General features: G+C 42.9%; 1 protein-coding gene across 4 annotated transcripts; it reads left to right on the forward strand.

Moving 5' to 3' along the window:
• The first annotated feature begins 4,290 nt into the window (after window positions 1–4,290).
• VAMP4 (vesicle associated membrane protein 4) lies at window positions 4,291–26,223 on the forward strand. 4 transcript variants are annotated; one of them, XM_070746797.1, is made up of 8 exons: window positions 4,291–4,645; window positions 8,829–8,922; window positions 10,417–10,463; window positions 10,802–10,852; window positions 12,683–12,783; window positions 18,172–18,251; window positions 22,671–22,722; window positions 23,406–26,223. In XM_070746797.1, exons 2-8 carry the CDS (start codon window positions 8,857–8,859, stop codon window positions 23,432–23,434), a joined length of 426 nt encoding a protein of 141 aa, XP_070602898.1. In that variant the 5' UTR covers window positions 4,291–4,645; window positions 8,829–8,856; the 3' UTR covers window positions 23,435–26,223. The 4 variants fall into 4 exon arrangements, with proteins under 4 accessions (XP_070602898.1, XP_070602899.1, XP_070602900.1 ...); XM_070746798.1 differs by having other exon boundaries at window positions 4,644–4,785; XM_070746799.1 differs by lacking the exon at window positions 4,291–4,645 and adding an exon at window positions 4,648–4,692.
• The last annotated feature ends 1,648 nt before the right edge of the window (window positions 26,224–27,871 follow it).

A 27,871-nucleotide genomic window follows, 5' to 3' on the forward strand; every position in this document is an offset into this window, starting at 1 on the left:
ACCCCAGAGCACCCAATTTGCATTGAAAGATTTTGAAAGAAAATACAGGGCATCCTGCATAAGCCACACCCACAGTGTGATAGTAAAAATGTTGGTACCCCTTCACTGCTTCTATCTCTGAGGTGAGGAGAGGCCAGGCATCCTAACCCAAATCCTTGACATGAGTGACGTCAAGTTGGCCACCTTTAAGCCAGTCACATGACCATTAAGCCATCCCTAGTCACATGATTGACAAGCCACTCCCACCTGGTCACATGACCCTCGAGCCACACCCAAACATTTTTGCTGAATTTGAAAATGAAGGGAGACTAGATATATTTCAGCCTTGTGGCCTTATCAGCTAGCCATACCCAACTGATGAGGCCATAGGAAGGGCGAAATAATCTATCCTAGTCTCCCTTAATTTTCAAATTCAGGAAAAACACGTGACACATACGGAATATAATTTGTCAGCTATGAATAAATTAACTGCCTTGGAAATGGCCCTGGGTAGGGCCAAAAAGGAAGCATTAAGATCCTTCCATATTTGGGTATACCAAGGTGATTTGACAGGAAAAAACATGTATGTATGTATATTTCGTTTCATTTCATTTTATTGGATTTATATGCCGCCCCTCTCCGAAAACTCGAGGCGGCTAACAGCAATCATAAACAATATACAGTAATAATCCAATACTAAAAGCGAATTAAAAACCCCTTAATATAAAAAACCAAACATATAAACATACCATACATACAATTGTAAAGGCCTAGGGAGAAGGAATCTTAATTCCCCCATTCCTGGCGGCAGAGGTGGGTTTTAAGTAGCTTGTGAAAGGCAAGGAGGGTGGGGGCAATTCTAATCTCTGGGGGGAGTTGGTTCCAGAGGGCCGGGGCCACCACAGAGAAGGCTCTTCCCCTGGGTCCCGCCAAGCGGCATTGTTTAGGTGACGGGACCCAGAGAAGACCCACTCTGTGGGACCTAACTGGTCGCTGGGATTCGTGCAGCAGAAGACGGTCCCTGAGATAATCTGGTCCGGTACCATGAAGGGCTTTATAGGTCATAACCAATACTTTGAATTGTGACTGGAAACTGATCGGCAACCAATGCAGACTGCACAGTGTTGGTGTGACATGGGCACATTTAGGGAAGCCCATGATTGCTCTCGCAGCTGCATTCTGCACGATCTGAAGTTTCCGAACACTTTTCAAAGGTAGCCCCATGTAGAGAGCGTTACAGTAGTCGAGCCTCGAGGTGATGAGGGCATGAGTGACTGTGAGCAGTGACTCCCAGTCCAAATAGGGTCGCAACTGGTGCACCAGGCGAACCTGGGCGAATGCCCCCCTCTCCACAGCTGAAAGATGTTTCTCTAATGTGAGCTGTGGATCGAGGAGGATGCCCAAGTTGCAAACCCTCTCTGAGGGGGTCAGTGATTCTCCCCCCAGGGTAATGGACGGACAGATGGAATTGTCCTTGGGAGGCAAGACCCACAGCCACTCTGTCTTGTCTGGGTTGAGTTTGTTGACACCCATCCAGGCCCCAACAGCCTCCAGGCACCGGCACATCACTTCCATTGCTTCGCTGACTGGACATGGGGTGGAGATGTAAAGCTGGGTATAATCAGCATATTGATGATACCTCACCCCATGCCCTTGGATGATCTCGCCCAGCGGTTTCATGTAGATATTAAATAGCAGGGGGGAGAGGACCGACCCCTGAGGCACCCCACAAGGGAGAAACCAAAGGTCGACCTCTGACCCCCCACTAACACCGACTGCGACCGACCGGAGAGGTAGGAGGAGAACCACTGAAGAACAGTGCCTCCCACTCCCAACCCCTCCAGCTGGCGCAGAAGGATACCATGGTCGATGGTATCGAAAGCCGCTGAGAGGTCAAGAAGCACCAGGACAGAGGACAAGCCCCTGTCCCGGGCCCGCCAGAGATCATCCATCAATGCGACCAAAGCAGTTTCCGTGCTGTAGCCGGGCCTGAATCCAGACTGCTGAGGACCTAGATAATCGGCTTCTTCCAAGGACCACTGGAGTTGGAGCGCCACCACCTTCTCAACAACCTTCCCCATAAAGGGAAGGTTGGAGACTGGACGGTAGTTATTAAGCACGGCTGGGTCCAGGGAAGGCTTCTTGAGGAGGGGGCGCACAAGTGCCTCCTTATAAAGGGCCGGAAAGGACCCCCTCCCCAAGGAGGCGTTGACAATCTCCTGGGCCCAGCTCTGTGTCACCTCTCGACTGGCCGAAACCAGCCAAGAGGGACACGGATCCAGTAGACAGGTGGCGGAACTCACAGCTCCAATGGCCTTGTCCACTTCATCAGGTGTCACCAAGTCAAACTCCCCCCAGACAGATGGACAAAGACGTTTAGCCCGAGTCACCTCGACTGACTCGTTGTCAGTCGACTCTGTTTTACAATTGGAGTCGAGGTCCGCTCGGATCCAAGCGATTTTATCAGCGAAAAACGTGTTAAAATCCTCGGCACTACTCTGCAAGGGCTCCCCAACTCACCCCTGATTAAGAAGGGAGCGGGTCACCCTGAACAGAGCGGCCGGGCGGGATTCCGCTGATGCAATCAAGGCGACATGATACACACATCTTGCCGCCTTGAGCGCCACTTTGTAAGTCTTAATATGAGCTCTTACAAGTGTTCGATCGGATTCGGACTTACTCTTCCTCCATCGCTTCTCTAGACGTCTCTTCTGGCGTTTCAACTCCCGGAGCCCCTCGTTGAACCATGGAGCTCTACGGGGTCTAGCGCCACGGAGAGGTCGCAGCGGCGCAATTCGGTCAAGGGCCTCTGCTGCAGCCTTGTTCCAGGCCTCAGCCAGAGACTCTGCCGAACTGTGGACGAGTGAATCTGGTAGAACCCCAAGCGCCTTCTGAAAACCTTCTGGATCCATCAGGCGCCTGGGGCGGAACAACTTAATCAGTTCCACCTCCCTGCGGGGGAGGATTGGAGCCAGGAAGTCAGGCCGCAGTAGGAAATGGTCTGACCATGACAAAGGCAACACTTCTAAGCCCCTTAGTCTCAGACCATTACTCAGTTGCTCAGAGAGGAGCGTGCCCCCCCTCATGACCCTACTGGGTCAGGTCCATGGCTGCCATGGTGGCCATGAACTCCTGTGCCAGTCCAGAGGATACGCCGAGCGACGGCAGGTTGAGGTCCCCCAAGACAATAAGTCTAGGGAACCCCACCGCCAGCCCGTCTACCTCCTCGAGCAGCACAGGCAGGGCTTGTGCCACGCAGCTGGGAGGCAGGTACGTGAGAAACAAGCCCACCTGAACCTCTAAGTCCAACTTCACCAGGAGGGACTCGCAACCCGCAATCTCCGGAGCAACGAGTCTACGCAGGCAAAGGCTCTCCCTGGCTATAATAGCCACTCCTCCCCCACTTCCCTGGGGTCGAGGTTGATGCCATATCTGAAACCCGGCTGGGCAGATTTCAGAGAGAGGAACTCCTCCCTCTGGGCCCAGCCAGGTTTCAGTTACACATGCCAGGTCGGCCTCCTCATCCAGGATTAAATCCCGAATGAGGAGAGCTTTATTTACCACTGACCTGGCATTGAGTAGCAGCAACCTGAGCCCAGGGCCAGAATTACACTCGTCACCAGTATTCTGGGTTGAGCTCACGGAGCCGGAACAAGGGATCGTTATTAAGCAACGATCCCTCCTTCCCCTGGAACGGCTAGCTCCGTGGCTCCCGCCATATCTGCCTCTCCCCAGCAACACTGAAATATCCTGACCCTCTGTCACCCCAGAGATAGGTATCCCTTCCCCTCCTGCCTCTCTAGCGCCACATACACACATATATTATAATGATTCATATGCTGCACTACATCACGATATATTTCTTGTAGGTCAGAAACACAAATCTTGTAGGTCAGAGTTACACAAATTCTCTGAATGCAGCCACTGTGGAAATACAGTTCTAACACGTGACATGAAGAAAAAACGATCATGGAGAGTTCAGCAAACTAGGTTTATGGGATTGGTTATTTAGCCTTAATTAACACATGGCCTTTTCCATTGGTTAGAACAATATTTCCCAACCTTGGCAACTTGGAGATATTTGGACTTCAACTCCCAGAATTCCCCAGCCAGCATTCGCTTTTCTCGAAGATGGCATTCGCTGGCTGGGGAATTCTGGGAGTTGAAGTCGTAATATCTTCAAGTTGCCAAGGTTGGGAAACACTGGGTTAGAACAGAGTTCTCCAACCTTGGCCACTTTAAGACTTGTGGACTTCAACTCCCAGAGTTCCTCAGCCAGCTTTGCTTCTGGACTTCAACTCCCTCTGGGAGTTAGCTGAGGAATTCAAATCTAAAAGTTGCGAAGATTGGAGACCCCTGGGTCAGAAGGAAGATTACATGCTATCAAGGAAAGGTACTGGGTGTCGCAGACCTCATTATCACCGCCCGGCCACCCCGTTTCTGCTTCAGAGCTGCTCGCCATCCAGCGGGCGACAATCGCTGCTGCTGTAGCCGAGAGGGACTACGTCACCGGCGCCTTTATCGACATCTCGATCGCGCTCGGCTCCACCCCCTGAGCAGGCGCGCCGCGCAATCGATGGAGCAACAGCTGACGGCGACGACAACAACAACAACTCCTCCTCTTCCTTGGACCGGCCATTTCCGCACCGGCCTGAAAGGGAAACAGGTGAGCGAGGAAATAAATACAAGCGCGCGGGGATGATGGCGGAGTGGGTGGGTTACGGAGGATAATAAGCGGAGGCCCTCGAGCCGGGACGGGTGGGGAGCTTGTGGGAAGCCGAAGATCCCTTTTGGGAAGGAGAGAAAGCAAGTATCCCGGCGACGAGGCAGGAATGGCGAAATGGCCAACAGGGAAAGACAACTGGCAAAAAGGCTGCGCAGCCCGGAGAGGACGAGTGCCTTCGCTGGGGGGCCTTATGGGAAGAGCGGGATGGGCAGCTGGAGTGAGAGAGGAAGGAAAGGGCTCCTAGAGGGGCAGTTTATTTAAAAACTCTCGAAATGAGACACTGTGAACTTTTATTTTTATTTATTTATTTTATCCAATTCCAATAATACACAATGAAGATTATAGAGGATATAGTAGAGAAGAAATACGAGATATAGGAGAGACTATAGGACAGGAGACTGAAGGCATTCTAGTACAGTTTTTGCCAAGGTTGGGAAACACTGCTAGACCTCTTAGGAATCTGGGTAGGTCAACCATGGATAGTCTAAGGGTAAAGTGCTGCGGGTTAGGGGATGATACTACAGAGCCCGATAATGAGTTCCACGCTTCGACAACCCGGTTACTAGAGTCATATTTTTTACAGTCAAGTTTGGAGCGGTTAATATTAAGCTTGAATCTGTTGTGTGCTCTTGTGTTGTTGTAGTTGAAGCTGAAGTAGTCTTTGACAGGCAAAACATTGCAGCATATGATCTTGTGGACAATACTTAGATCATGTTTAAGGTGTCGTAGTTCTAAGTTTTCAAGACCCAGGGTTGAAAGTCTAGTGTCGTAGGGTATTCTGTTTTGAGTAGAGGAGTGAAGGGCTCTTCTGGTGAAGTATCTTTGAACATTTTCAAGGGTGTTAATGTCTGAGATGCGATATGGGTTCCAAACAGATGAGCTGTATTTGAGGATGGGTCTGGCGAAAGTTTTGTAAGCTCTGGTAAGTAGTGTGAGATTTCCAGAGCAGAAGCTACGTAGGATTAGATTAACAACTCTTGAGGCCTTCTTAGCGATGTTGCAGTGGGCTTTGGCACTTAGATCTTTAGTTATTAGTATTCTGAGGTCCTTGACCGAGTAGGGTTATCTGTGATAATTTGTTTATTAAGTTTGTATTTGAAGTTCCGATTCTTTTTGCCGATGTGTAGGACAGAGCATTTGCTGGTTGGGATTTGGAGTTGCCATGTGTTGGACCAGTCAGAAACTGAGTCTAGGTCTTTTTGTAGAGTAATTGTGTTATCAGTGGTGTTGAAGAGTTTTACATCATCTGCAAAAAGAACACAGTTGCTTGTGATGAGATCGCAAAGGTCGTTGATGTAGAGAATGAAGAGCGTAGGTCCCAGTACGCTACCTTGGGGGACACCGCTTTTAAGTTGAGGGGCGGGTGAGCTAGATTTTTTTAAAAGCATGTTAAAAGTTTGGTTTGGTTTTTTAAATTGATAGGGTTTTTAGTTTTTTCTTAATATTAGATTTGTGCCTGTACAATATTGTTTTATCGCTTGTTGTGAGCCGCCCCGAGTCTTCGGAGGGGGCGGCATACAAATCTAATAAATAATAATAATTATTATTATTATTAAAAGAGGTGGGATGTGATAGAAATGTGTGTAAAAAGTCATAGGAATAGGCTTGAGTACCTGGCTTGTGTACAGAAGAATGATAGAAGCAGGTGTAATGACCATTGGACAGAAGAAGCAGTCAGGCTGCATTCCACGCTGGCAGCGCAAATTAAGGAAGATGGAGTTCCTGAACCTATGAGGGTTATCCAGAAAATAAGGTTACCTCACAAGGAATACTTGTGGGGGAAGTTGATATTACATCTTGTGCCAGCAGAAGAGAACGAGCAGTGCCAGTAGTCAGTAGATCGACTGGTGTGAAAATTAGAGATGAGCATCCTCATTCCGGTTCCTTCCAAGTTCGAAGTGTGCACTGTAATATGCTGCCTGAATGCTAAGGGTATGAAGGTTGCTGTTATGGGTTGCCAAGATGCTTACTGCACAAATAATTTAATAATAATAATTTATTAAATTTGTATGCTGCCCCTCTCCACAGACTCGGGGCAGCTAAATTGACAAAAATTGACAGTGCCGCCCAAGAATTTCGGACCATTTCGAGATTGAAAGTGAGGCTTTTCTCAACCGGATATTATTATTATTATTATTATTATTATTATTACTACTAATTAGATTTGTATGCCGCCCCTCTCTGGAGACTCAGGGTGGCTCACAACAACAAAACACAGTACAAATCCAATAGTTAAAAAACAGTTTAAAACCCTTAATATAAAAACAGTCATACATCCCAGACAAACCATGCATAAAACGAAACAATAGTGACAGGAGATGAAACTTGGGCTTATCACCATACTCCAGACAGCAAATGGAAATCAATGCAGCTGTGCCATACCCATTCTCTTTCAGCCAAAAAATTCAAACTCAGCAGTCGGCGAGAAAAATCTTGGGCACCCATCGCGCACAAATCTTGGGCACCCATCACAGCAGCATTCATGCCCTTAGCATTCAGATAGCATATTACAGTGCGCACTTCGCACTTGGAGGGAAATGAAATGAGGACGCTCATCTCTAACCTTCACCAGAACACCAGTCGATGATCGACTGTCCACTGCCACTGCTCGTTCACTTCCGCTGGATTCTCGCTACATGATAGTAATACCAACTTCCCCCGCGAATATGCCACACAAGAGCTATGCATCTCATAACCCTACTTTCTGGATAGCCTCCATACTTAAGCTTCAGATTGAAAAATGGGTGTGTCTTTTAAGTCTGAGGTCTCTAACCTTGGCAACTTTAAGACTTGTGGACTTCAACTCCCAGAGTTCCTAAGCCAACTTTGCTTGTGGACTTCAACTCCCAGAGTTCTGGGAGTTGAATTCCACAAGTATTAAAGTTGACACAGTTGGAGACCCCTGTTTTAAGTCACCCCTGAGTTTGGCCATAGTATGTCAAAAAAACCACACACACAGTATGTTTTCCTTTCTATGGTGAGATACCTGTAAGTGAGCAAATCACAGTGCTGTCTTTTCACTGAATCTAAGTATCCAAAACGGGATGATGACTATATTTTGTAAATGGTATTTTGATGCATCATTAGAATTTTTTGGTGGGGGGACCCTTGAAATAGATCAAAGGCCTATTCTGCGTACATGGTCCTGAGAAGTATTGGTAGAAAAAGTGTTACTTTTGGGCGTTGTACATTTCCTTAAAATATCTGACCATTTTGGAAAATGAAATTTATCAAATAATCTGATTGAAAAATAGCCTTAGCTCCAGTGTTTAAGGGTGTCTCTGTGTGTACAAAAACATAGTTGGAACTAGTGGGTAGATTGAAAAGGCTTTTGTTTTCAGTTTTGAAGAGTATATAGAAAATCACTTTTTTTCTTAGCCTTTGAAAGTTTTGCTAATTAAAGAATTGTTGCATATTTTCTTATTTGTGGATAGAGGATATTATTTTGAAATAACCTTTATATCTCTTCCATTCATAGGACCAGAACCAATACCTATGATATTTTAAAATCTTTTAATCAAAACATCTTGTGCATGCATGAAAGGCTTTAGGAAATAATGGGGATTTAATTAATATGCATTATATAGGTAAAAAAGGGATATATTTTACAATCTGAACTTAATTAATCCTTGATTTGAATAATATTTCAGCAGTGGTTTAAAAATAATCTATTCATGAATTATAAAATGATACTTCAAAGTATACGGGAAATTTCCAAACCTCATATTGCTTTTATGTAATAATTTGTATTGTAGTGTTACACAGGCATTAAATTCTTATTAAAATCTGATAAAATTACTAGAGCTAGGATGGCAAACCTATGCCACAGGTGTCATGCAGAGCTCTCTCTGCGGGCACGCAAGTCATCACCCCAGCTCAGCTCCAATGTGTGTTTGCCTCCAGCTGGTTTTGGGGTCTCTGCCATGCAGGCGAGGGGCATGCGAGAGATGTGCATACATGCACGAGGTGGGGCGCCCATGCCGGGGGGGATGGGGTCACGCATATATGTGGGTGGGTGCAGCATGTGTGGGGCCTCATGCATTGCATTATGGGTGCATGCACACTTTCAGCACGTGGCTACCAAAAGTTTAGCCATCACTAGCATGTCTTTTTTTTCTACTAGGACAAAAAGATAGCACTGTTATGAAAACATGCCTCCAAAATTCAAGCGCCACCTCAATGATGATGATGTTACTGGGTCAGTCAAAAGTGAGAGGGTGAGTGCATAAGGGGATAATTATTGTGGCATATTTTAAATAGAAGATTCTCTAAAATACAGTAATTGCTAGGATTTGTATAATATTTAAAGAAAGCAGCTCTTTAACAAATTCAGAACTGATATTGCTACTACATTTGTGTCTAAAACATCTGCCAAGTTGCTTCTGAGTTGTAAGGGTTAGCCAGTGAAATCTCTGTTGCCCAGGTGATGCCCAAGGAGGCTCCTTTCATGTCCCTGTTACTTTCCCACTGAGGCAGTACCTACTTATCTACTTTCATTTCCATGCCTGTTGTTTCTCAAATTGTTGGAACTCAGATCAACCCTTTTCTGTATTTGTGACCTTGATGATACATGACCTGCTGGGGCCATTTAAACCTCCACTGGTTGAATGATGAAATAAGTCTTCACTTTAATATGAGACAGTATTAGGGGAGTTGTATACATTTTGTACTGTTAGATTGAGATAACTGTTGATAGTTTCTCCTCACCCAAGGAATCTTTTTTAAGATCATAGGGGGAAAGATTGAAATTCTGGCAAAACAAACTATAAATATTAAGCAAAAGCAATGAAACAGATTGTATATTGTTTTAAATCATGAAAACAAAACTATATAAAGTATTTGACAAAACCAAGATTGACACTCTTAATTATTTTTACCTTTCAAAACAGTTTTTCAGAGCACTAGATACCCTTGCAGATACACCAAGAATTTTAGGTGCAACCATTACATCCAAAATGGGTTTGCTTATCCATGAATGTACTTATCCTTGGGTGTATATATAGTAATTGTTTTTAAAAGTACACATATTTCCCATTTCTACTCACAAGTCCATTCACAAATAAGTCCTCAGATTTTTAACCAAAACACCATAGCAATGCAGGTAATTTTATTTATGGTAACTCATTTTTCATGGCATTCTGATTAAAAATGTGAAGGTAGGCGTATGTGTGGATGGGTTTATTCACGATAACATTTATTCAAAAGAAAGACCTAATAATTCTGTCTTGTATTGTCTTTTGTGGGTATCAGATACTATGTATCAGTGGTCCCCAACCCCCAGGCCATGGACCACTTACTGGGATGGATAGTTGGAGGTGAGCAGGAGGTGAGCAAGGGAAGTTTAATCAGTATTTGCAGCTACTCCCCAGGGCACATATCACCGCCTCAGCTCCATCTCAGATCATTGGGCATTGGATTCTCATAGGGTGCAAAACCTTACCATAAACTGCTCATAAGAGTGATCTAGATTGTGCATTCCTTCCTCACTGCCAGCCCATGGAAAAATGGTCTTCCACAAAACTGGTTCCAGATACCAAAAAGGTTGGGACTATTGCCATACAATGTGTCAGTGTCATTATACTCTGACAAAAGTTGTACTGTATTGATTGATGAGTCTGTCTAGAAATATTATTTTGAAATTTCTTTTTGAATGAAAATACACTTTACTAGAACCTTTTTAAAAATAGATGTATCATTCCTCTTGTTTGCAGAGAAATCTTCTAGAGGAAGATTCAGATGAAGAAGAGGACTTTTTCTTGTAAGTGTCTCCAAAGCAGAGTAGAGATAACTATCAAATCCTAGGTCTCTTGCACCATTTGTTTCTGCCTGTTCTATATGCTTTGATCTCAAGGGTTCCTTATAAATACCAGGCAAAGTATTGCACAACTTACTGTGATTGATTGTCAGTAAGAGCTACTACAAACTCTTCAATGTAAGGCTGAAAACTCTGCCAGATGTCTTTACATAGCTTCCAGGAGTGGGCTGTTTCTTCTGAATATATAATGCTTTCTAATTTCAAATATCTGTTAATCAGCCATATAATTTGCCCCTATCTTGGGAGATAAAGGTAACAATTTAACTTTAATTATTTTATAGGAGAGGGCCATCAGGTCCAAGGTTTGGACCCAAGAATGACAAGATCAGACAGTAAGTACTTGATGGCAAGTAAAATCTAGTTTTGCTTTATTTTCATGTCCTGCTTTTCTGCGATTATACTTTATTAGGTGAAATGAATTACTGTTTCCTAGACTAGAGCTAAGTCTGCTCATAAAATAATGAACATTGTCTTTTAGAAAAGTCACATTTCTTTCAGTACTTTAATATTTTAAAAATTATTTATCTTTTAGACAATGTTCCTCTTTCTATATTTGTGCATACATTTTTTTCACTATACAATTTCACAGGAGAATATAAATAAATAAACTCAAAGTGGTAGAGAAAATCAATTAAATTTAGGGAAATAATCAACTTTACCCATTATAGAGGAGTAACAATTGGAATTTATGTTGTATGTTTTGGTTTGGTGAAGTTCTTTTTGTTGAAGATTAGAAAAACTATCCTCCACATTGTTCTGTTTATTTTCCTTGAGCCAACATCTTATATATTTACTGTAATACAAGAAAGAATCTGTACCTTTCTAGAAATACAGGTACTATAGTTCTTGTTTAGTTGTTACAACTCAGTTATTAAGAGAAATGGCTGCTAGCTGATCTGTGACTGTGCTTATGATATTTCTTTCCTTTGCTTTACAGACCTGCAAAGGTTTTAAATGCAAGGAATAGTTGCAGAGTTATATCTCTGTCATAACTGTGAACATTTGCTAAACAAGACAGTAACTAACTGCTTTTTTGCTTCTTTTTTAACTTGTTTCATATATAAGAAAGTTTGTTTTTACATATATCGAATATGGGCAAATATTTTATAACTGAAGAGGACTGTAATTCTTAGACTGTTCCAAATGCATAATTTTTATTCCTTCACTCTCAATGATATACAGAAAAGGCAAAGGAAATGGGATACTATGTATTCCCATATCAGCTATTAAAGACAAGAAACTCTACCCTGTTAAGAATATTATCTTATTTTATGCTTTAATTGTATTCTTTTCCCCGACATGCCAAGAATCTCTTGTAGTGTCAATAGAAGATGTGACACTCTATTAGCTAACACAGCTTTATGCGATGAGGAATACAGGAAATGAAATAATGTCCAATTATGTTGCTAATTGGCATTTCTTTTGCCTGTTATAATCATTGATGTGTTTGATGGTATGGTATACAGGAAACAATCTATCTCAGTTTGGAACCTGGGTTACTAAACACTAGGAATGTGAGTTTGAACTATCAAATTTTGGCCTAGTTTTAACTTGTTTGGTATGTGAAGGCAAATTTGATAACTGGTTTAGTTATCGATGCTGTTTGATCAGTGTGTATTGCTTCCATACAACCACTCTGATGCTTTTTTTTAGTCACAATTCTTATTCTTACCTGCAAAGATGCCAGAATATCTAAAACATTGTTTTGGAAACTATTGTTGGCATAAATGTTCGCTTGAGAATTCAAGAAAGGATGTGGTTAGTGGGGATCTAACTAGTATCATACTATAATATTCCCTTTACTTGCTTGCTTGCAACTTTTCCAATTTATTCAATAAGTTGAGTTTAGTTCAAGTTCTGCCTTAATCATGATTCAATATTGGATTTGGGCAGAAAATTATCAATTCAGATGCCTATTTGAAAAACAAATTGTACAATATTTACAGTACATTCTTTAACAATTTGCACACTAAAAATATTTGATATTAACTATATCACACTCAATTCAGATTCAGAGCTGTTGAGTAAATTGGGCTACAACTCCCATCATTCCCATTCAGCATCTAGACTACACATGCAGGATATCAGTCAGTAGCATTTTCTGGTATTGATTATATATTCCTTGGTCACGTGATGCATCCTTACGTATATTTTTAAACCAGAGTTCAAAACCAAGTTGATGAAGTTATTGATGTCATGCAAGAAAATATCACCAAGGTGATAGAGAGAGGAGAGCGGCTGGATGATTTGCAAGATAAGTCAGGTTGGTACTTTTCCTCTTCCCTTTTAGAAGGTGAACCTGAGTTCCAGGAACACCATGTCTCTCGTATTACCTGATGCCAGTATACTTGGATTCCATTATCTGTTCTTATTTCTTAAGTTCCCTGTTGCATGTATGGATTCCTATGTTCATAACAGTGATAGTGTTGTGTCTGTTTTTAGAGCTGGCTTGTTCATGGGAGAATCTTTTTTAAAAAATTCAGTTTACCATGCTCTCTAAGAAAAATGGCTCTGAATATCTCATAGATCTAATGAAAAGGTAGTCCTTGCTGCTAAATGTAATGCAGAGAGACAAAAACCAGCTAATTATAGGAAATAGACCTCCCATTCTTGAATTACAGATGAGCCATTTCTCTTGTTTATCAGTGCTCCCTTACAGTTGCAGTTTACAGCCCGCTAGAGGGCATTATGAGACATACTACCTTGATTATGCCTTTTATTATTAAGATGCAATTCTGTAAATGACCTCCTTTATTTGTTACATTCCCATCCACAGCAATTAAAAAACTCTTGGTGACTTGTAGTGTCAAGTACACTAAAACATTCATTGAATTGAATAGAACAAAACAATAGAATAGAATTCTTTATTGGCCAAGTATGATTGGACACACAAGGAATTTGTCTTTGATGCATATGCATGGTATGGTAACCCCCCCGCCCCCCCCTTCCTGCATGGCACCAGCGGGTGAGAGCTGCTGGTGCCAAGGGAAGATTAGGTGGGAAAGACTGTGGAGACGGGCTTGCTGGACGATGGAATCACTGAGGAGAGTGTGAAGGATGGGACTGGTTGCTTGGGACCAATATGGCCAATTGGCCAGGGACATTGCTTATAGTAACTTTGCAAATGACTATCTTGGTTTGTCCCGCCCCTCCCCCCCCCCTCCTGGCTTCTATGCACTTTACAGAAGATCCATGCCCCCTAGTGGACCGGCTGGAAAAAACAATAGCAGCCTTTTAAGACTTTTTAAGATCTAAGTTATATTGAAGACCTACAAAGACACTACACCTGGGCCGACTGATTAACCGATGATTAGCTAATAATTAATATTAAGAACTGATTTTATACAATTTTTACTATTTTATACTATTTTATACTATATTAATCTTGTGAAATTTTCTATTTTTATTTATATGTATTTATATTATGTCATATTTTATCAGCATTTTTATCTATTATTAATTTAATCCTTTTTTAACATTGGGGGGGTCTCTAATTAATGGATGATTGGAGTAGATTCAATGTTGTGCATGGAATGAATGATTGGTATGAGTGTAATGGTTGGGGTGGGGGGGAGTATGGTATGGATGGGATGAGCGACAGTAGTATGAGTGATAGATTTGGCCCACCTGACGCTCGGGAGACAGGAGAGGAAGGGGCATTGATCTCTGGGGCGGCAGAGGGCCGGAATATCCCTGTGTTGCTGGGGAGAGGCAGATATGGCAGGGGTCACAGAGTTAGCCGTTCCAGGGGAACGAGAGACCGTTGCTTAATAACGGTCCCTTGTTCTGGCTCTGTGAGCCCAATCTTGGGTACTGGTGATGAGTGTAACTCTGGTCCTGGACTCAGGTTGCTGCTGCTTAATGCCAGGTCGGTGGTAAATAAAGCTCTCCTCATCCGGGATCTGATCCTGGATGAGGAGGCCGACCTGGCATGTATTACTGAAACCTGGCTGGGCCCAGAGGGAGGTGTTCCTCTCTCTGAAATTTGCCCAGCTGGGTTTCAGATATGGCATCAACCTCGACCCCAGGGAAGGGGGGGGAGGAGTGGCTATTATAGCCAGGGAGAGCCTTTGTCTACGTGGACTCATTGCTCCGGAAATTGCGGGTTGCGAGTCACTCTTGATGAAGTTGGACTTAGGGGTTCAGGTGGGCTTATTTCTCATGTACCTGCCTCCCAGCTGCATGTCAAAAGCCCTGCCTGTGCTACTCGAGGAGGTAGCCGGGTTGGCGGTGGAGTTCCCCAGACTTATTGTCTTGGGGGACTTCAACCTGCCGTCACTCGGCGAAACCTCTGGGTTGGCACAGGAGTTCATGGCCACCATGACAGCCATGGACCTGACTCAAGTAGTACGGGGTCCGACTCATGAGGGGGGGCACGCACCTGACATGGTATTCCTTTCCGAGCAATTGAGTAATGGTCTGAGACTAAGGGGCTTAGAAGTAGTGCCTTTGTCATGGTCAGACCATTTTCTACTACGGCTTGACTTCCTGGCTCCAATCCTTCCCCGCAGGGAGGCGGAACCAATCAAGATGTTCCGCCCTAGACGCCTGATGGACCCAGAGGGCTTTCAGACGGCGCTTGGGGTTATTCCAGAGGCACTCATCCACAGTTCGGCGGAGTCTCTTGCGGAGGCCTGGAATACGGCTGCTGCGGAGGCTCTTGACCGGATTGCGCCTTTGCGACCTCTCCGTGGCGCTAGACCCCATAGAGCTCCATGGTTCAACGAGGAGCTCCGGGAGTTGAAACGCCAAAAGAGACGTCTAGAGAAGCGATGGAGGAAGAGCAGGTCTGAATCTGATCGAACACTTGTAAGAGCTTTTATTAAGACTTACAAAGTGGCGCTCAAGGCGGCAAGATGCGCGTACCATGCCGCCTTGATTGCATCAGCGGAATCCCGCCCGGCCGCTCTGTTTAGGGTGACCCGCTCCCTTCTTAACCAGGGGGGAGTTGGGGAGCCCTTGCAGAGTAGTGCCGAGGAGTTTAACACGTTTTTCGCTGATAAAGTCGCTCAGATCCGGGCCGACCTCGACTCCAATTGTAAAACAGAGTCGACTGACAATGAGTCAGTCGAGGTGACTGGGGCACGTACTTGTCCACCTGTCTGGGAAGAGTTTGATCTGGTGACACCTGATGAAGTGGACAAGGCCATTGGAGCTGTGAGTTCCGCCACCTGTCTACTGGATCCGTGTCCCTCCTGGTTGGTCTCGGCCAGCAGGGAGGTGACACGGAGCTGGGCCCAGGAGATTACCAACGCTTCCTTGGGGAGGGGAGTTTTTCCATCACTCTATAAAGAAGCGCTTGTGCGCCCCCTCCTCAAGAAGCCTTCCCTGGACCCAGCCGTACTCAACAACTATCGTCCAGTCTCCAACCTTCCCTTCATGGGGAAGGTTGTCGAGAAGGTGGTGGCACTCCAGCTCCAGCGGTCCTTGGAAGAAGCCGATTATCTAGGTCCCCAGCAGTCGGGCTTCAGGCCCGGTTACAGCACGGAAACCGCTTTGGTCGCGTTGATGGATGATCTCTGGCGGGCCCGGGACAGGGGTTTATCCTCTGTCCTGGTGCTCCTCGATCTCTCAGCGGCTTTCGATACCATCGACCATGGTATCCTTCTGCACCGGTTGGAGGGGTTGGGGGTGGGAGGCACTGTGCTTCAGTGGTTCTCCTCCTACCTCTCTGGCCGGTCGCAGTCGGTGTTAGTGGGGGGTCAGAGGTCGACTCCGAGGTCTCTCCCTTGTGGAGTACCTCAGGGGTCGGTCCTCTCCCCCTTGCTATTTAACATCTACATGAAACCGCTGGGTGAGATCATCCAAGGACATGGGGTGAGGTATCATCAATATGGCGATGATACCCAGCTTTACATCTCCACCCCATGCCCAGTCAACGAAGCGGTGGAAGTGATGTGCCGGTGCCTGGAGGCTGTTGGGGCCTGGATGGGTGTCAACAGACTCAAGCTCAACCCGGATAAGACGGAGTGGCTGTGGGTTTTGCCTCCCAAGGACAATCCCATCTGTCCGTCCATTACCCTGGGGGGGGAATTACTGACCCCCTCAGAGAGGGTCCGCAACTTGGGCGTCCTCCTCGATCCACAGCTCACATTAGAGAACCATCTTTCAGCTGTGGCGAGGGGGGCGTTTGCCCAGGTTCGCCTGGTGCACCAGTTGCGGCCCTACCTGGACCGGGACTCATTGCTCACAGTCACTCATGCCCTCATCACCTCGAGGTTCGACTACTGTAATGCTCTCTACGTGGGGCTACCTTTGAAAAGTGTTCGGAAACTTCAGATCGTGCAGAATGCAGCTGCGAGAGCAGTCATGGACTTACCCAGGTATGCCCATGTTTCACCATCACTCCGCAGCCTGCATTGGCTGCCGATCAGTTTCCGGTCACAATTCAAAGTGTTGGTTATGACCTTTAAAGCCCTTCATGGCACTGGACCAGAATATCTCCGAGACCGCCTTCTGCCGCATGAATCCCAGCGACCGATTAGGTCCCACAGAGTGGGCCTCTTCCGGGTCCTGTCAACTAAACAATGGCGGTTGGCGGGCCCCAGGGGGAGAGCCTTCTCTGTGGCGGCACCGACTCTCTGGAACCAACTCCCCCCGGAGATCAGAACTGCCCCTACTCTTCCTGCCTTCCGTAAACTCCTCAAAACCCACCTTTGCCGTCAGGCATGGGGAAACTAAACATCTTCCCCTGGGCACGTTGAATTTATATATGGTATGCTTGTGTGTGTGTATGTTAGTATAAGGGTTTTTCTTAAATTTATAATATTTTAATTAATTGGATCAATGTATTGGATTGTTTTTTCACTTGTTGTGAGCCGCCCCGAGTTTTCGGAGAGGGGCGGCATACAAATCCAAATAATAAATAAATAAATAAATAATAAATGGTAATAGTAAGTACTGAAAATTAAAACTTAAAATGGAATAGATTAAAATAATCCACAATAACTCATCAAGATATGACAACCAGTAAATAAGTAGCAATGTCTCCTAATTCAAGTTCTTCTAAACAACTTTGTCTTCATTTTCAAACATTGTAATTACAGAACTACTGATTTATAGGAGAGCTTGTTAGTAATATAGACTACATGTAGTCCTTGCTTGCCAATGGTAATTGGGATTGAAAACTCCATTGCTAAACAATGCAGGAGCAAGATGCAATGTTTCATGACCAACTGATTTATGTTCTGGCCATTCCAGTTGCTGTTGTAGACAAATCCTGCATGTTTACAGCATCCTGATTGCCATTCACAATCTTTTGCTGCTTTCCCTATTGACTTTGCTTGTTAAAAGCCAGTACTGAAGGTTGCAAATGGCAAATACGTGAGCACAGATTTCTATGAACTTGTAATTGCAAACCAATCTCTCTTCATCTGAATTGCAGTCATGCAGTGACTGCAGAAACACAGACAGTTGCAACCGCAGAGTCCCATTTTTAAACCCTAGTTCATCACTTGCTGAACAAGAACTATCTAGAACTAACCTGGTTGTTTTGCTTGATTTCCTATAAGGAAAGAAATTGTGCAGAATTCTCTGTATCTGTTCAACACCCTTGATTGGTTTTTAAAAAAAATCAGAATAGAGGCAAAAACTTCATCTTATCTCTATAGTAAACTGTTCAATTCTCTTTCTCTGTTTCTATCTGATGCAGAAAGCTTATCAGATAATGCAACAGCTTTTAGTAACAGATCTAAACAGCTCAGAAGACAAATGTGGTGGCGAGGCTGTAAGGTAAGGCTTATTTTGTTTCCTAAATATTATAATTGTGTTTATTTGACCAATTCAGTTTATTTCTTTTATCTTTCTATACCTTTCAATTTTATCTTTTAAAATAATTTTTTATTAAAGTTTTAGTTAGAATAGTAAAAGATAATACCAACTGAAGAGGAAAAAAAGCAGAGAAAAGAAAGATGCAAAAAAGAAAAAAGTTTTTAAAAACCCTAAGAAAGCAACTTCTCACTCTCATAAAGTTTCATTATTTCTTCACTTCTCCTTAATGAATAAATATAAAACACTTCATCTCATATCTCAAGTCTTGACTTTATGTTGCCTAGAAATCAGGCAACTCAATTTTAGCATGGATCTGATCCCCTTATCTTTGCAAAGGAGCATCTTCATGCACATGAAAATACAAATCAAATAATACAGGCAAAGCAAATACTGTATTTATTTTTAGTACCATATTTATTTATTAACAAGGAGAATCAAGTCTTTTTATAGAGTACGGAAACATATGACATCAAGGTAGCAACTGATCAAAGATACTGATTACATGTGAGAATTGAACAACATTGATTCTAGATAACAGTTCACAGTTATTATTTACTTATTAATTGGATTTGTATGCCGCCCCTCTCCGAGGACTCATGGCAGATCACAACATATCAAAACAATATTAATAATATTTAAAATCATTCATTCCCATTCACACAGCAAGACATACTATACTCATCAGCCAGGGGACTAGAGTCTAATGGCCCCAATCCTGGCGGCACAGTTAGGTATTTAAATTTTTATGGAAGGCGAGGAGGGTAGGGGCAGTGCGAATCTCAGGGGGGAGCTGATTCCAGAGGGCCGGGACCCCCACAGAGAAGGCTCTTCCCGCCAAGCAATATTGTCTAGTTGACGGGACCTGGAGAAGGCCGACTCTGTGGGACCTAACCAATCACTGGGACTATATTGCGGCAGAAGGCGGTCCCGGAGGTAATCTGGTTCAATGCCATGTAGGGTTTTATAGGTCATAACCAACACTTTGAATTGCATCCAGAAGCCAATCGGCAGCCAATGCAATCCGTGGAATGCTGGAGAAATATGGGCATGCCTTGGAAGGCCCATAATCGCTCGTGTGGCTGCATTCTGGATTATTTGAAGTTTCCGAACACTCTTCAAAGGTAGCCCCATGTAGAGAGCATTGTAGTAGTCGAACCTCGAGGTGATAAGGGCATGAGTGAGTAGAGATTCCCTGTGCAGATAGGGTTGCAACTGGTGCACCAGGTGAACCTAGGTGAACGCCCCCCTTGCCACAGCTGAAAGATGATGGGCCAATATCAGCTATGGATCGAGGAGGATGTCCAGGTTGCAGGCCCTCTGTGAGGGGGTCAAAAGTCCCCCTCCCCAGGGTAATGGACGTTGTCCTTAGGAGGCAGAACCCACAGCCACTCCATCTTGTCAGGATTGAGTCTGAGCCTGTTAGCACCCATCCAGACCCTAACAGCCCCCAGACACCGCCACATCACTTCCACAGCTTCACTGAGTGGACACAGGGTGGAGATGTATAGCTGAGTATCATCAGCATACTGATGACAACTCACCCCGTGCCCTCGGATGATCTCACCCAGCGGTTTCATGTAGATATTAAATAGCAGGGGGGAGAGGACCGACCCCTGAGGAACTCCACAAGGGAGGGACCTAGGAGTATACCTCTGACCCCCCACTAATACCGACTGGAGAGGTAGGAGGAGAACCACCATAAGACGGTGCCTCCCACTCCCAACCCCTCCAGTTGGCAAAAAAGGATTCCATGGTCGATGGTATCAAAACCCACTGGAAGATCAAGGAGCACCAGGATAGAGGATAAACCCCTATCCCGGGCCCGCCAGAGATCATCCATCAGCGCGACCAAAGCAGTTTCTGTGCTGTAGCCAGGCTTGAATCCTGACTGTTGTGGGCCTAGATAACCGGCTTCATCCAAGGACCGTTGGAGCTAGAGTGACACCACCTTCTCAACAACCTTCCCCATAAAGGGAAGGTTGGAGGCAAGACGATAGTTGTTTAATACAGCTGGATCCAGGAAAGGCTTCTTGAGGAGGGGGCGCACGAGTGTCTCCTTGTGGGGAGCCGGAAAGGACCCCTCCCTCAAAGAAGCATTGGTAATCTTCTGGACCCAGCTCCATGTCACCCCTCTGCTGGCCGAAACCAGCCAGGAGGGACACGGGTCCAATAAACAGGTGGCAGAACTCACGGCTCCCATGGCCTTGTCCACTTCATCAAGTGTTACCAGGTCAAACTCCTCCCATATAGATGGACTAGGACGGACCCCTGTCATCTTGCCTGACTCGTTGTCAGCCGACACTGCATTCCAACTGGAGTCAAGGTCTGTCCAGATCTGAGCGATTTTGTCTGCAAAAAACTTGTTAAAGTCCTCAGCACTACCTTGTAAGGGTCCGTCCACTCCCCCCCTGATTAAGGAGGGAGTGAGTCACCCTAAACAGGGCAGCTGGGTAGAATTCCCCAGATGCAATCAGAGCGACATTATACATGCATCTTGTTGCCCTAAGTGCCACTTTTTAAATCTCCATATGAGCTTTTACACGTATTTGATCAAATTCGAATTTACTTCTCCTCCAACGCTTCTCTAGACATCTCTTCTGGCGTTTCATCCCCCGGAGTTCCTCAGTGAACCAAGGGGATCTCCAGGGTCTACTGCCACAGAGAGGTCGCAAAAGCAAATAAAGACTACAAAATCAGCATATTGCCCCCAACAATCTGGCTCCCCATTTTACCTACCTTGGAAGGATGGAAGGCTATGTCAACCTTAAGCTGGTGGTGAGATTTGAACTGCTGAACTACAGCTTTCAGATTACTTGCTCGGAATAGTATCTTTCCATCCTTAATAAGGTGCTAATGATGTTCCCAGATCTGAAGCTGACCAGACTAAGCACGCTAGGCAGATTTCCCCCCCTCCTATTTTCCTCCCCAAAAACTAAGCCGCGTCTGATACTCCGAAAAATACGTTATGTCAAGAAACCACACACAAAACCTGTCCATACACTATCTCAGTGATGGTGAATCTTTTTTCCCTCAAGTGCCGAAAGAACGTGTGCGTGCACTATTGCGCATGCACGAGTGCCCACATCCATATTTAAATGCTTGGGGACGGGCGAAAACAGCTTCTTCCACCACCCAGAGGCCCTCTGCAGGCCAGAAATGGCCTGTTTCCCAACTTCTGGTGGGCCCAGCAGGCTCATGTTTCACCCTCCCCAGGCTCCAAAGGCTTCCCTAGAACAGGGGAGGGTAAAGCGCTCTCTCCCATCCCCCCGGAGGCTCTCTGGAAGCCAAAAACAACCTTCCAGAGGCTCTGTGCAAGCCAAAAATCGGCTGGCCATCACACACATGCACATTTGGAGCTGAGCTAGGCAATGGTTCACGTGCCAGCACCTATGCCATAGATTCGCCATCACTGCATTATCTTGTAGTAATCAGTAGTAAAATTACAAACTCTGATTTACTGATTAAAAGCAACCATGCTTTATTGATTTATGAATTTTATTCATACTTTAGAGCAGTGTTTCCCAACCTTGGGAACTTGAAGATATTTGGACTTCAACTCGGGGAATTCTGGGAGTTGAAGTCCAGATATCTTCAAGTTTCCAAGGTTGGGAAACACTGCTTTAGAGTATCTAAAAGTACATTATGTCTCCCATGATCTCAGCTTGAAGGGTGCTTCCGAGTTCAGGCAAGCCAATAAGCACAGGAAAAGATAACGCTTTTTTAAAGACTTGCTGCTTAATATGATATAAGTCTCTTGATATGCTCTAAATAAACTTTTCCCCTTCAGATCTAAATTGTTGAATAGCCCTAATAAATAGAGCTAGGCCTTGATTAACTATGGCAATTGGCAATGGCAACTCCATCACCAAGCAACATGTTCATAAAGTATGGCATGTGATAGTGACTTACAGTGGCAATTGCAGCAGTCCCAATTCCCACCATTTAGGTGAATCTCACACATGGTCACAATGTTCTGTGGTCATGTGATCACAGCTTGCAACCTCCTTCCAGCTTTCTCAATGACTTTGTTGGAAGTCAATAGTTAATCTCTCAAATGATTATTGGGCGACTGCAATTGTAATTGCAAGCTGGTTGCCAAATACCTAGATTGCAATCAGATGCTGCAAGGAATGGTTATTCAGCACTATTACAACTTTGAACAGTTATTGAACAGGAACTACCTGCATCAACGTTCTGGTTTAACATGATTTTGACCCTTGAGGTCAGGCCAGATTAGGTTATTTTGAAACTATTAACCACTTTGAATTATCTGAGCATACTCATTAGCATGATATTCAACTTGGAGTAAGCTGATCAATTATGTCTGATTCCCAATTAATTGGAAATTGATTACATACTTTTCTGTGTATTAATTTGCAGATGAAGGCAATTGTGGCTTTGGTTGCTGTTGTTGTCCTGCTAATCATCATTGGTGTGTATTTATTTTTGATATCCTAAGTGCAATAAAATAAAAAATAAAATGTTCTGCATTGCTGTTAGTACTTTGAAATAGTCCGATAACATTCTTGATAGTTAAAAAGAAAACTTACCTTTCTCCATACTAGCGAGAGAGGGGCAGTAGTCACGTGGGTATTGCTCTGCATGCTATCCAATCAGGACCGAGCCTTTAGTCTTTTTAAAAACTGCCGGATCCGCTCCTTCCACAGATTTGTGGAATTGTGTCTGCTTTAAGAATAAATGGGAACCGTGTAGCCAGAATTAAACACTTTCTAGGAATAATTAACTAGGTTTATGTAATTTTCTTGTCTGGAGTTTACTTTATTAGGGGAATTTAGCTGCAATGCTTTATAAACCCTAATTATGTTAACCTATTTAGTTATAAGTCATTAAGGTAATCATAGTCCTCGGAGAGGGGCAGCATACAAATCTAATAAATTATTATTATTATTATTATTATTATTATTATTATTATTATTATTATTATTATTATTATAGTTAAGCAAGCCATGCCTTACCACAGTAAGTAAATTTAGTATTGTAACTGTAAAGATGACTTCCAGTGACTAGAAGAGATAGGTGTTTTAGGGTTTAACTAGTTAGTTGACTATTATTTTTATAAGTGATCTAAAGATGGTGTATTTCTGTCTCATGCAGTTCCCATCATCCTCAAACACCGTACTTGACTTGGAGATGAACGTCCTTGTGGACACTGCTTCAGGATAACAGCCAAGCTAGCAGCTGTACGATTTCAGTGGAATGTATTGTGTATATAGCTTTGAAGTGCATCCTGCTCTCAAACTCCAGGGAGGCACATGCACAGTTCCATCAAGAGCATCCAGAGGGCCTGGCAAACATAATGACTTTAAGTGAAGAATTAATTACACTGTCAATATCAGACGCAAAAACTTCATTGTTGCTCTTACGAAGGAACTTATATGAAATCAGATACTTGTCAGTATTTCATCTGTTTTTTCAAATAATGTATATATGAGTGAGTGAGTGTGTATGTGAGTGTGTGTGCGCGTGTGTGTATGTATATATATATAATGTAATTGATGATGTTATTTATAATTTAAATAGATTTCTACAGCTATTGATAAACTAGTGGAGGGAAGAATTATGGAGGGAAGAAGGAAGTGTATAGTCTATATCACTGTTTAAAAAAGCATTCTTCAACTGAATTTAAGGGATTCTGAAGTTCTGTGTTGTTGTTATTGCTCATTATTGTTCTATAAAAGCATTCCAGAAAAAAACACCCTATTTTTTATTGCAAATATGTAGCTCTTAGTAAATTACTGAAATAAAGTAGCTGCTAATTCAGTTAAAGACAAATTTCCCACACTTTGAAAATACAGTATAGACAAAAACGAATGCTCTTACTCATGCAACTGCAGGCAAAGCAGTATGTTTTCTGCTGCAACATTAACAGCAGAGAGGTTCCTATGCAGTATGTTTAGCCTGGCCACTTTTTAAACTGACAAAAATGCAGCATTTCTTATCTTTGAAGCTCGCAGTTGGCCTGAATCTTCATCTAGGGCCTAGGCCTTTAGCAATAGTTTCAGGGCTCCCTGACATTTCTCTCTCATGTTTATTATTTCAGCTGCGTTTTATATCCCATTCTCTAAGAAACTTTCTTATGCATTACTGAATGCAGAGGAATGAATATTGCTTTCTAAGTAGACATGACTATCACTGCAGAACTACTGGCATGAGAAAGAAATTGCAGGAAGTTCTCAACCTACAGCTATTTGTTTAGGCACCATGCAAAGTTACAATGGCACTGGAAACAGTGACTTATGACCATTTTTCATATTTACAATCATTGCAGCATCCCCATGGGCACATGATCAAAATTTGGATACTTGGCAACTGGCATGTATTTATGATAGTTGTCCCAAGATTATGTGATTACTTTTTGCAACTTCCTGACCAGCAAAGTCAATGGGGAAGCCAAATTCACTTAAAAGGACTACCTGTACCATGAAAGCATACCTCCTGCAAATAATTTTCCAGTTTCAAGATCTAAATAACTTAAAATGTTTGTTGTGGCAAGGTATCATATTCATATGGAGGTATGAAGGAGTATGTATATATATGAATATACATATGTGCATTAAAATGTGTTTTGTATGGCTTATATATCATTCTATGATACAAAAAGGTGCCAAAGCATGGAATATTTTATTGTATTAAAGTACAATACAAATAAGGTCAATCACACAAAGCAAGGCAGCAAAATAATATCAGGGAACAAAATAAAAATGTCTTTGCACAATACTGGAAAACATTGCATCCTCTTCAAGTAATAATGTACCTTTTCCTAAACCACTTAGACAAATTATATTACATGATCTGTAAATCACTATGGTAATGATGGAGCACAAAATAATGGTTTGAGACATATAAAAAAGTTCTATATAATGAATCATTTTTCTCCTGTAAATGTCCTGAGTAATATACTTCTTTTGGAATGATGCTTTGTGATACTTGCAAATCAGTATGCAGTCTTGTATTACTGAAGAGACTGGCTAGTTTTCTTGATGGCTGCATTGTATTTCCATATCTTTATCCAATTGCTCTGGGTTCTATTAATTCCAAGCTTTTCTCAAGCTTTTATAAAGAAACTTCATGCTGACATTCATTTAAAAAAAAAAAATTGTTGACCTTGATTACACTCATTCCTTTCAACTGAGGAATTATTTGACATTGATTGAAAAAGCTTATTTTAAGACAACTATTTTTGTGTGTGGTACTTTTGTTGCTATTGAGTCTCTTAAATTGATTTCCATATTATTAACTTCCTGGTTTTCTCTCTGAACTTTTGTTAATGTTCTATTCCTATAATTTTCTGTTCTTTAGTGTCCTGCATGCTTCTTTCTGAACATACTTTTGGGGATATCCCCCTTAATTCTTTTGCATTGCTATCTTTACATTGATAACTGCTAAAACTTTTTTTTTGTTCTTATGCCTTCAATCTAGTTTTCCTAATTGTTTTCTTCTATAGTGTCCTGTTGTTTCATTCTATGAATAGCAAAGAAGTCATTCATTTTTTTTCCAACATGTGGAGAAAAACCACCACTGATGAAGATTAAGGTAACTGGCAAAATTTGGGATTCTACCGTATAATTTCAGTTATTTAATCCATTCCCCAAATTCAGTTATTCAGTATGCCTTTCCCACTAAAAGTTTTACATGTTATCATGGTTAACTTGTTCATCTATCTCTGCAAACGGAGTCACATTTGCAATTACATTATGTGCAAGGCAGCCTATTCATGGGTGTAAAGTATAAACTGTCAGAAATATGCAAGATATATTACCTAAATTAAAGAGAGCATTTTAAGTTCTGAGAAATAATATTCTGAAGAGAATCAAGCCAATTATTTGGGGGAAAGGGAGGAGAGGAGAAGCATAATCAGGCTTGCAAGATTCTGTTGTTATAACCTATCTCAATAAAGTATAGATCTGTTCTCCCTGTGGAATTGATTTTCTGGTATTCCTAAAGGGGCTGACAGTGGGGAACAGAAGCTGCTCCAGAACCTGCAAGTACTGGTTCGGCTAATTGCCGTAGCTCCATGGCTGTCGTGAGCGAGCACTCATTCAAGCAAAATTTTGCTTCCTGCACCTGTGCAGGTATCAAAATCTCACACGGGGATTCATGTGCGCATATACTTCAGTGAGGTTTTTTGCTTCCACGCATGCACATCCTCTCTAGGTCTTTCTTCAGAAAGAAAGAATTAGAGAAGATGTGGAAAGGAAAGGCCTAAATGGTCCAGTGATGGTAAAAGTACTTGGGGCTGAGATTCCTAAGCTGAGAGAATGGTTCCAACATATCCCAGGAACAACATTGGTGCTTTCTATCCATAACAGTGCAGTGCTAGGAACTGGTGATATTATGTTGAGAAACCTCAAGCTCCCAGGCATCTGATAGACGACCAGAGATTAAGAAAGGCACATGCCTCTGAAAAGAAATACAAGGGATTTTTTTTAAATTGAAAAAACAATGGCTTTATTTTTAAATTTGTTCTATTATATTTATATGTTGCCCATCTCACTATTGAAGTGACTGGGTAGCTTACTAAATGATAAAAACGTAAGTATAAAAACAATTAAAATTAATAAGAAATAGGGACTAAAGACCAAGACAACAGAGAAGATATGAGTGGTGTCTTGTCTCCACTGACATTTGATAGCTGTCATTTGACACCCTGTCAGACAAGACACCCTGTCAATCAATGACACCCTGTCAGTCATTTGCAGCATGGAGCATCCCCTTAATGGCAACAAGTCAACTGGCAGAACCAGGTTTCCAAAAGGATAGAGTCCGGCTCCAATGACAATGTTCCAAATTTGGTGGTCACAAGAGAAAATGCTCTTCTAGACCTTTCCATTCAAAGTCACCAACAAAGATGAATGAATAAATAAACTGCCCTTCACTTTGGCAATACCACAGGGACTAATTAAGTGTAAAATATTCATGAGGTCCATAGGAGGTGAACTGCTTAATTTTGTCTGTTTGCAGAGTCTGGAGAAAGAGCTTCACCTTTGCTTGGAAGATAACTGAAAAGTTGTGGATGAGAAATGAAAATTTCTATAGTTCTTGCCTTAGTAGCATCCAGGTTCAAGAATTGGTAGAAGGAAAGAGTGGGCAATTCCTCCACTGTATTGGGGAGAAAGCTGAGATGAATAGCAACTACAATTCCCTCTTTCCACATTTCCAAATTACTAGCAAAACTTTGCTATCTTTTAATAGCCAAATCTGGCCCTAGGTTCTGCCTTGGTTTAACTTCCCAATAAGCAACGGAGTCAGAAGATGATTTAAAAGCAGTTTATCATGGTGCCCTGATAAAGTGGGATCTCTATGTAAAAGGAGAGAGAACCTTGAGCCCCACCTTACAATTCTTTTTATAGCTAAGAAAGAAAAATTAAAGAAAAGATAAGAGCAACCCCTCCTTGCATAGTAAATCGAGCACAAAGCTTGTTTGAATTTAGATAACCAAATAACCAGAACACCAAGAAACAACTTCTTATCACAAGATAGTATCAGACATCCTTCCGTATGTTATCTTTTCAGTTTAGAATTGTTAAAAGCTATCTAATCAATCCATACAACCATAGGAC

The sequence above is a fragment of the Erythrolamprus reginae genome, chromosome 3 (assembly GCF_031021105.1).
Source record: "Erythrolamprus reginae isolate rEryReg1 chromosome 3, rEryReg1.hap1, whole genome shotgun sequence".
Lineage (NCBI taxonomy): Eukaryota > Metazoa > Chordata > Lepidosauria > Squamata > Dipsadidae > Erythrolamprus > Erythrolamprus reginae.

Coding starts and splice junctions, on each gene's coding strand:
- VAMP4 (XM_070746797.1), top strand. CDS start 8,857: ATGCCTCCAAAATTCAAGCGCCACCTCAATGATGATGATGTTACTGGG. Junction 10,464..10,801: donor GAAGAAGAGGACTTTTTCTT/GTAAGTGTCTCC, acceptor ATTATTTTATAG/GAGAGGGCCATCAGGTCCAA. Junction 18,252..22,670: donor TGTGGTGGCGAGGCTGTAAG/GTAAGGCTTATT, acceptor ATTAATTTGCAG/ATGAAGGCAATTGTGGCTTT.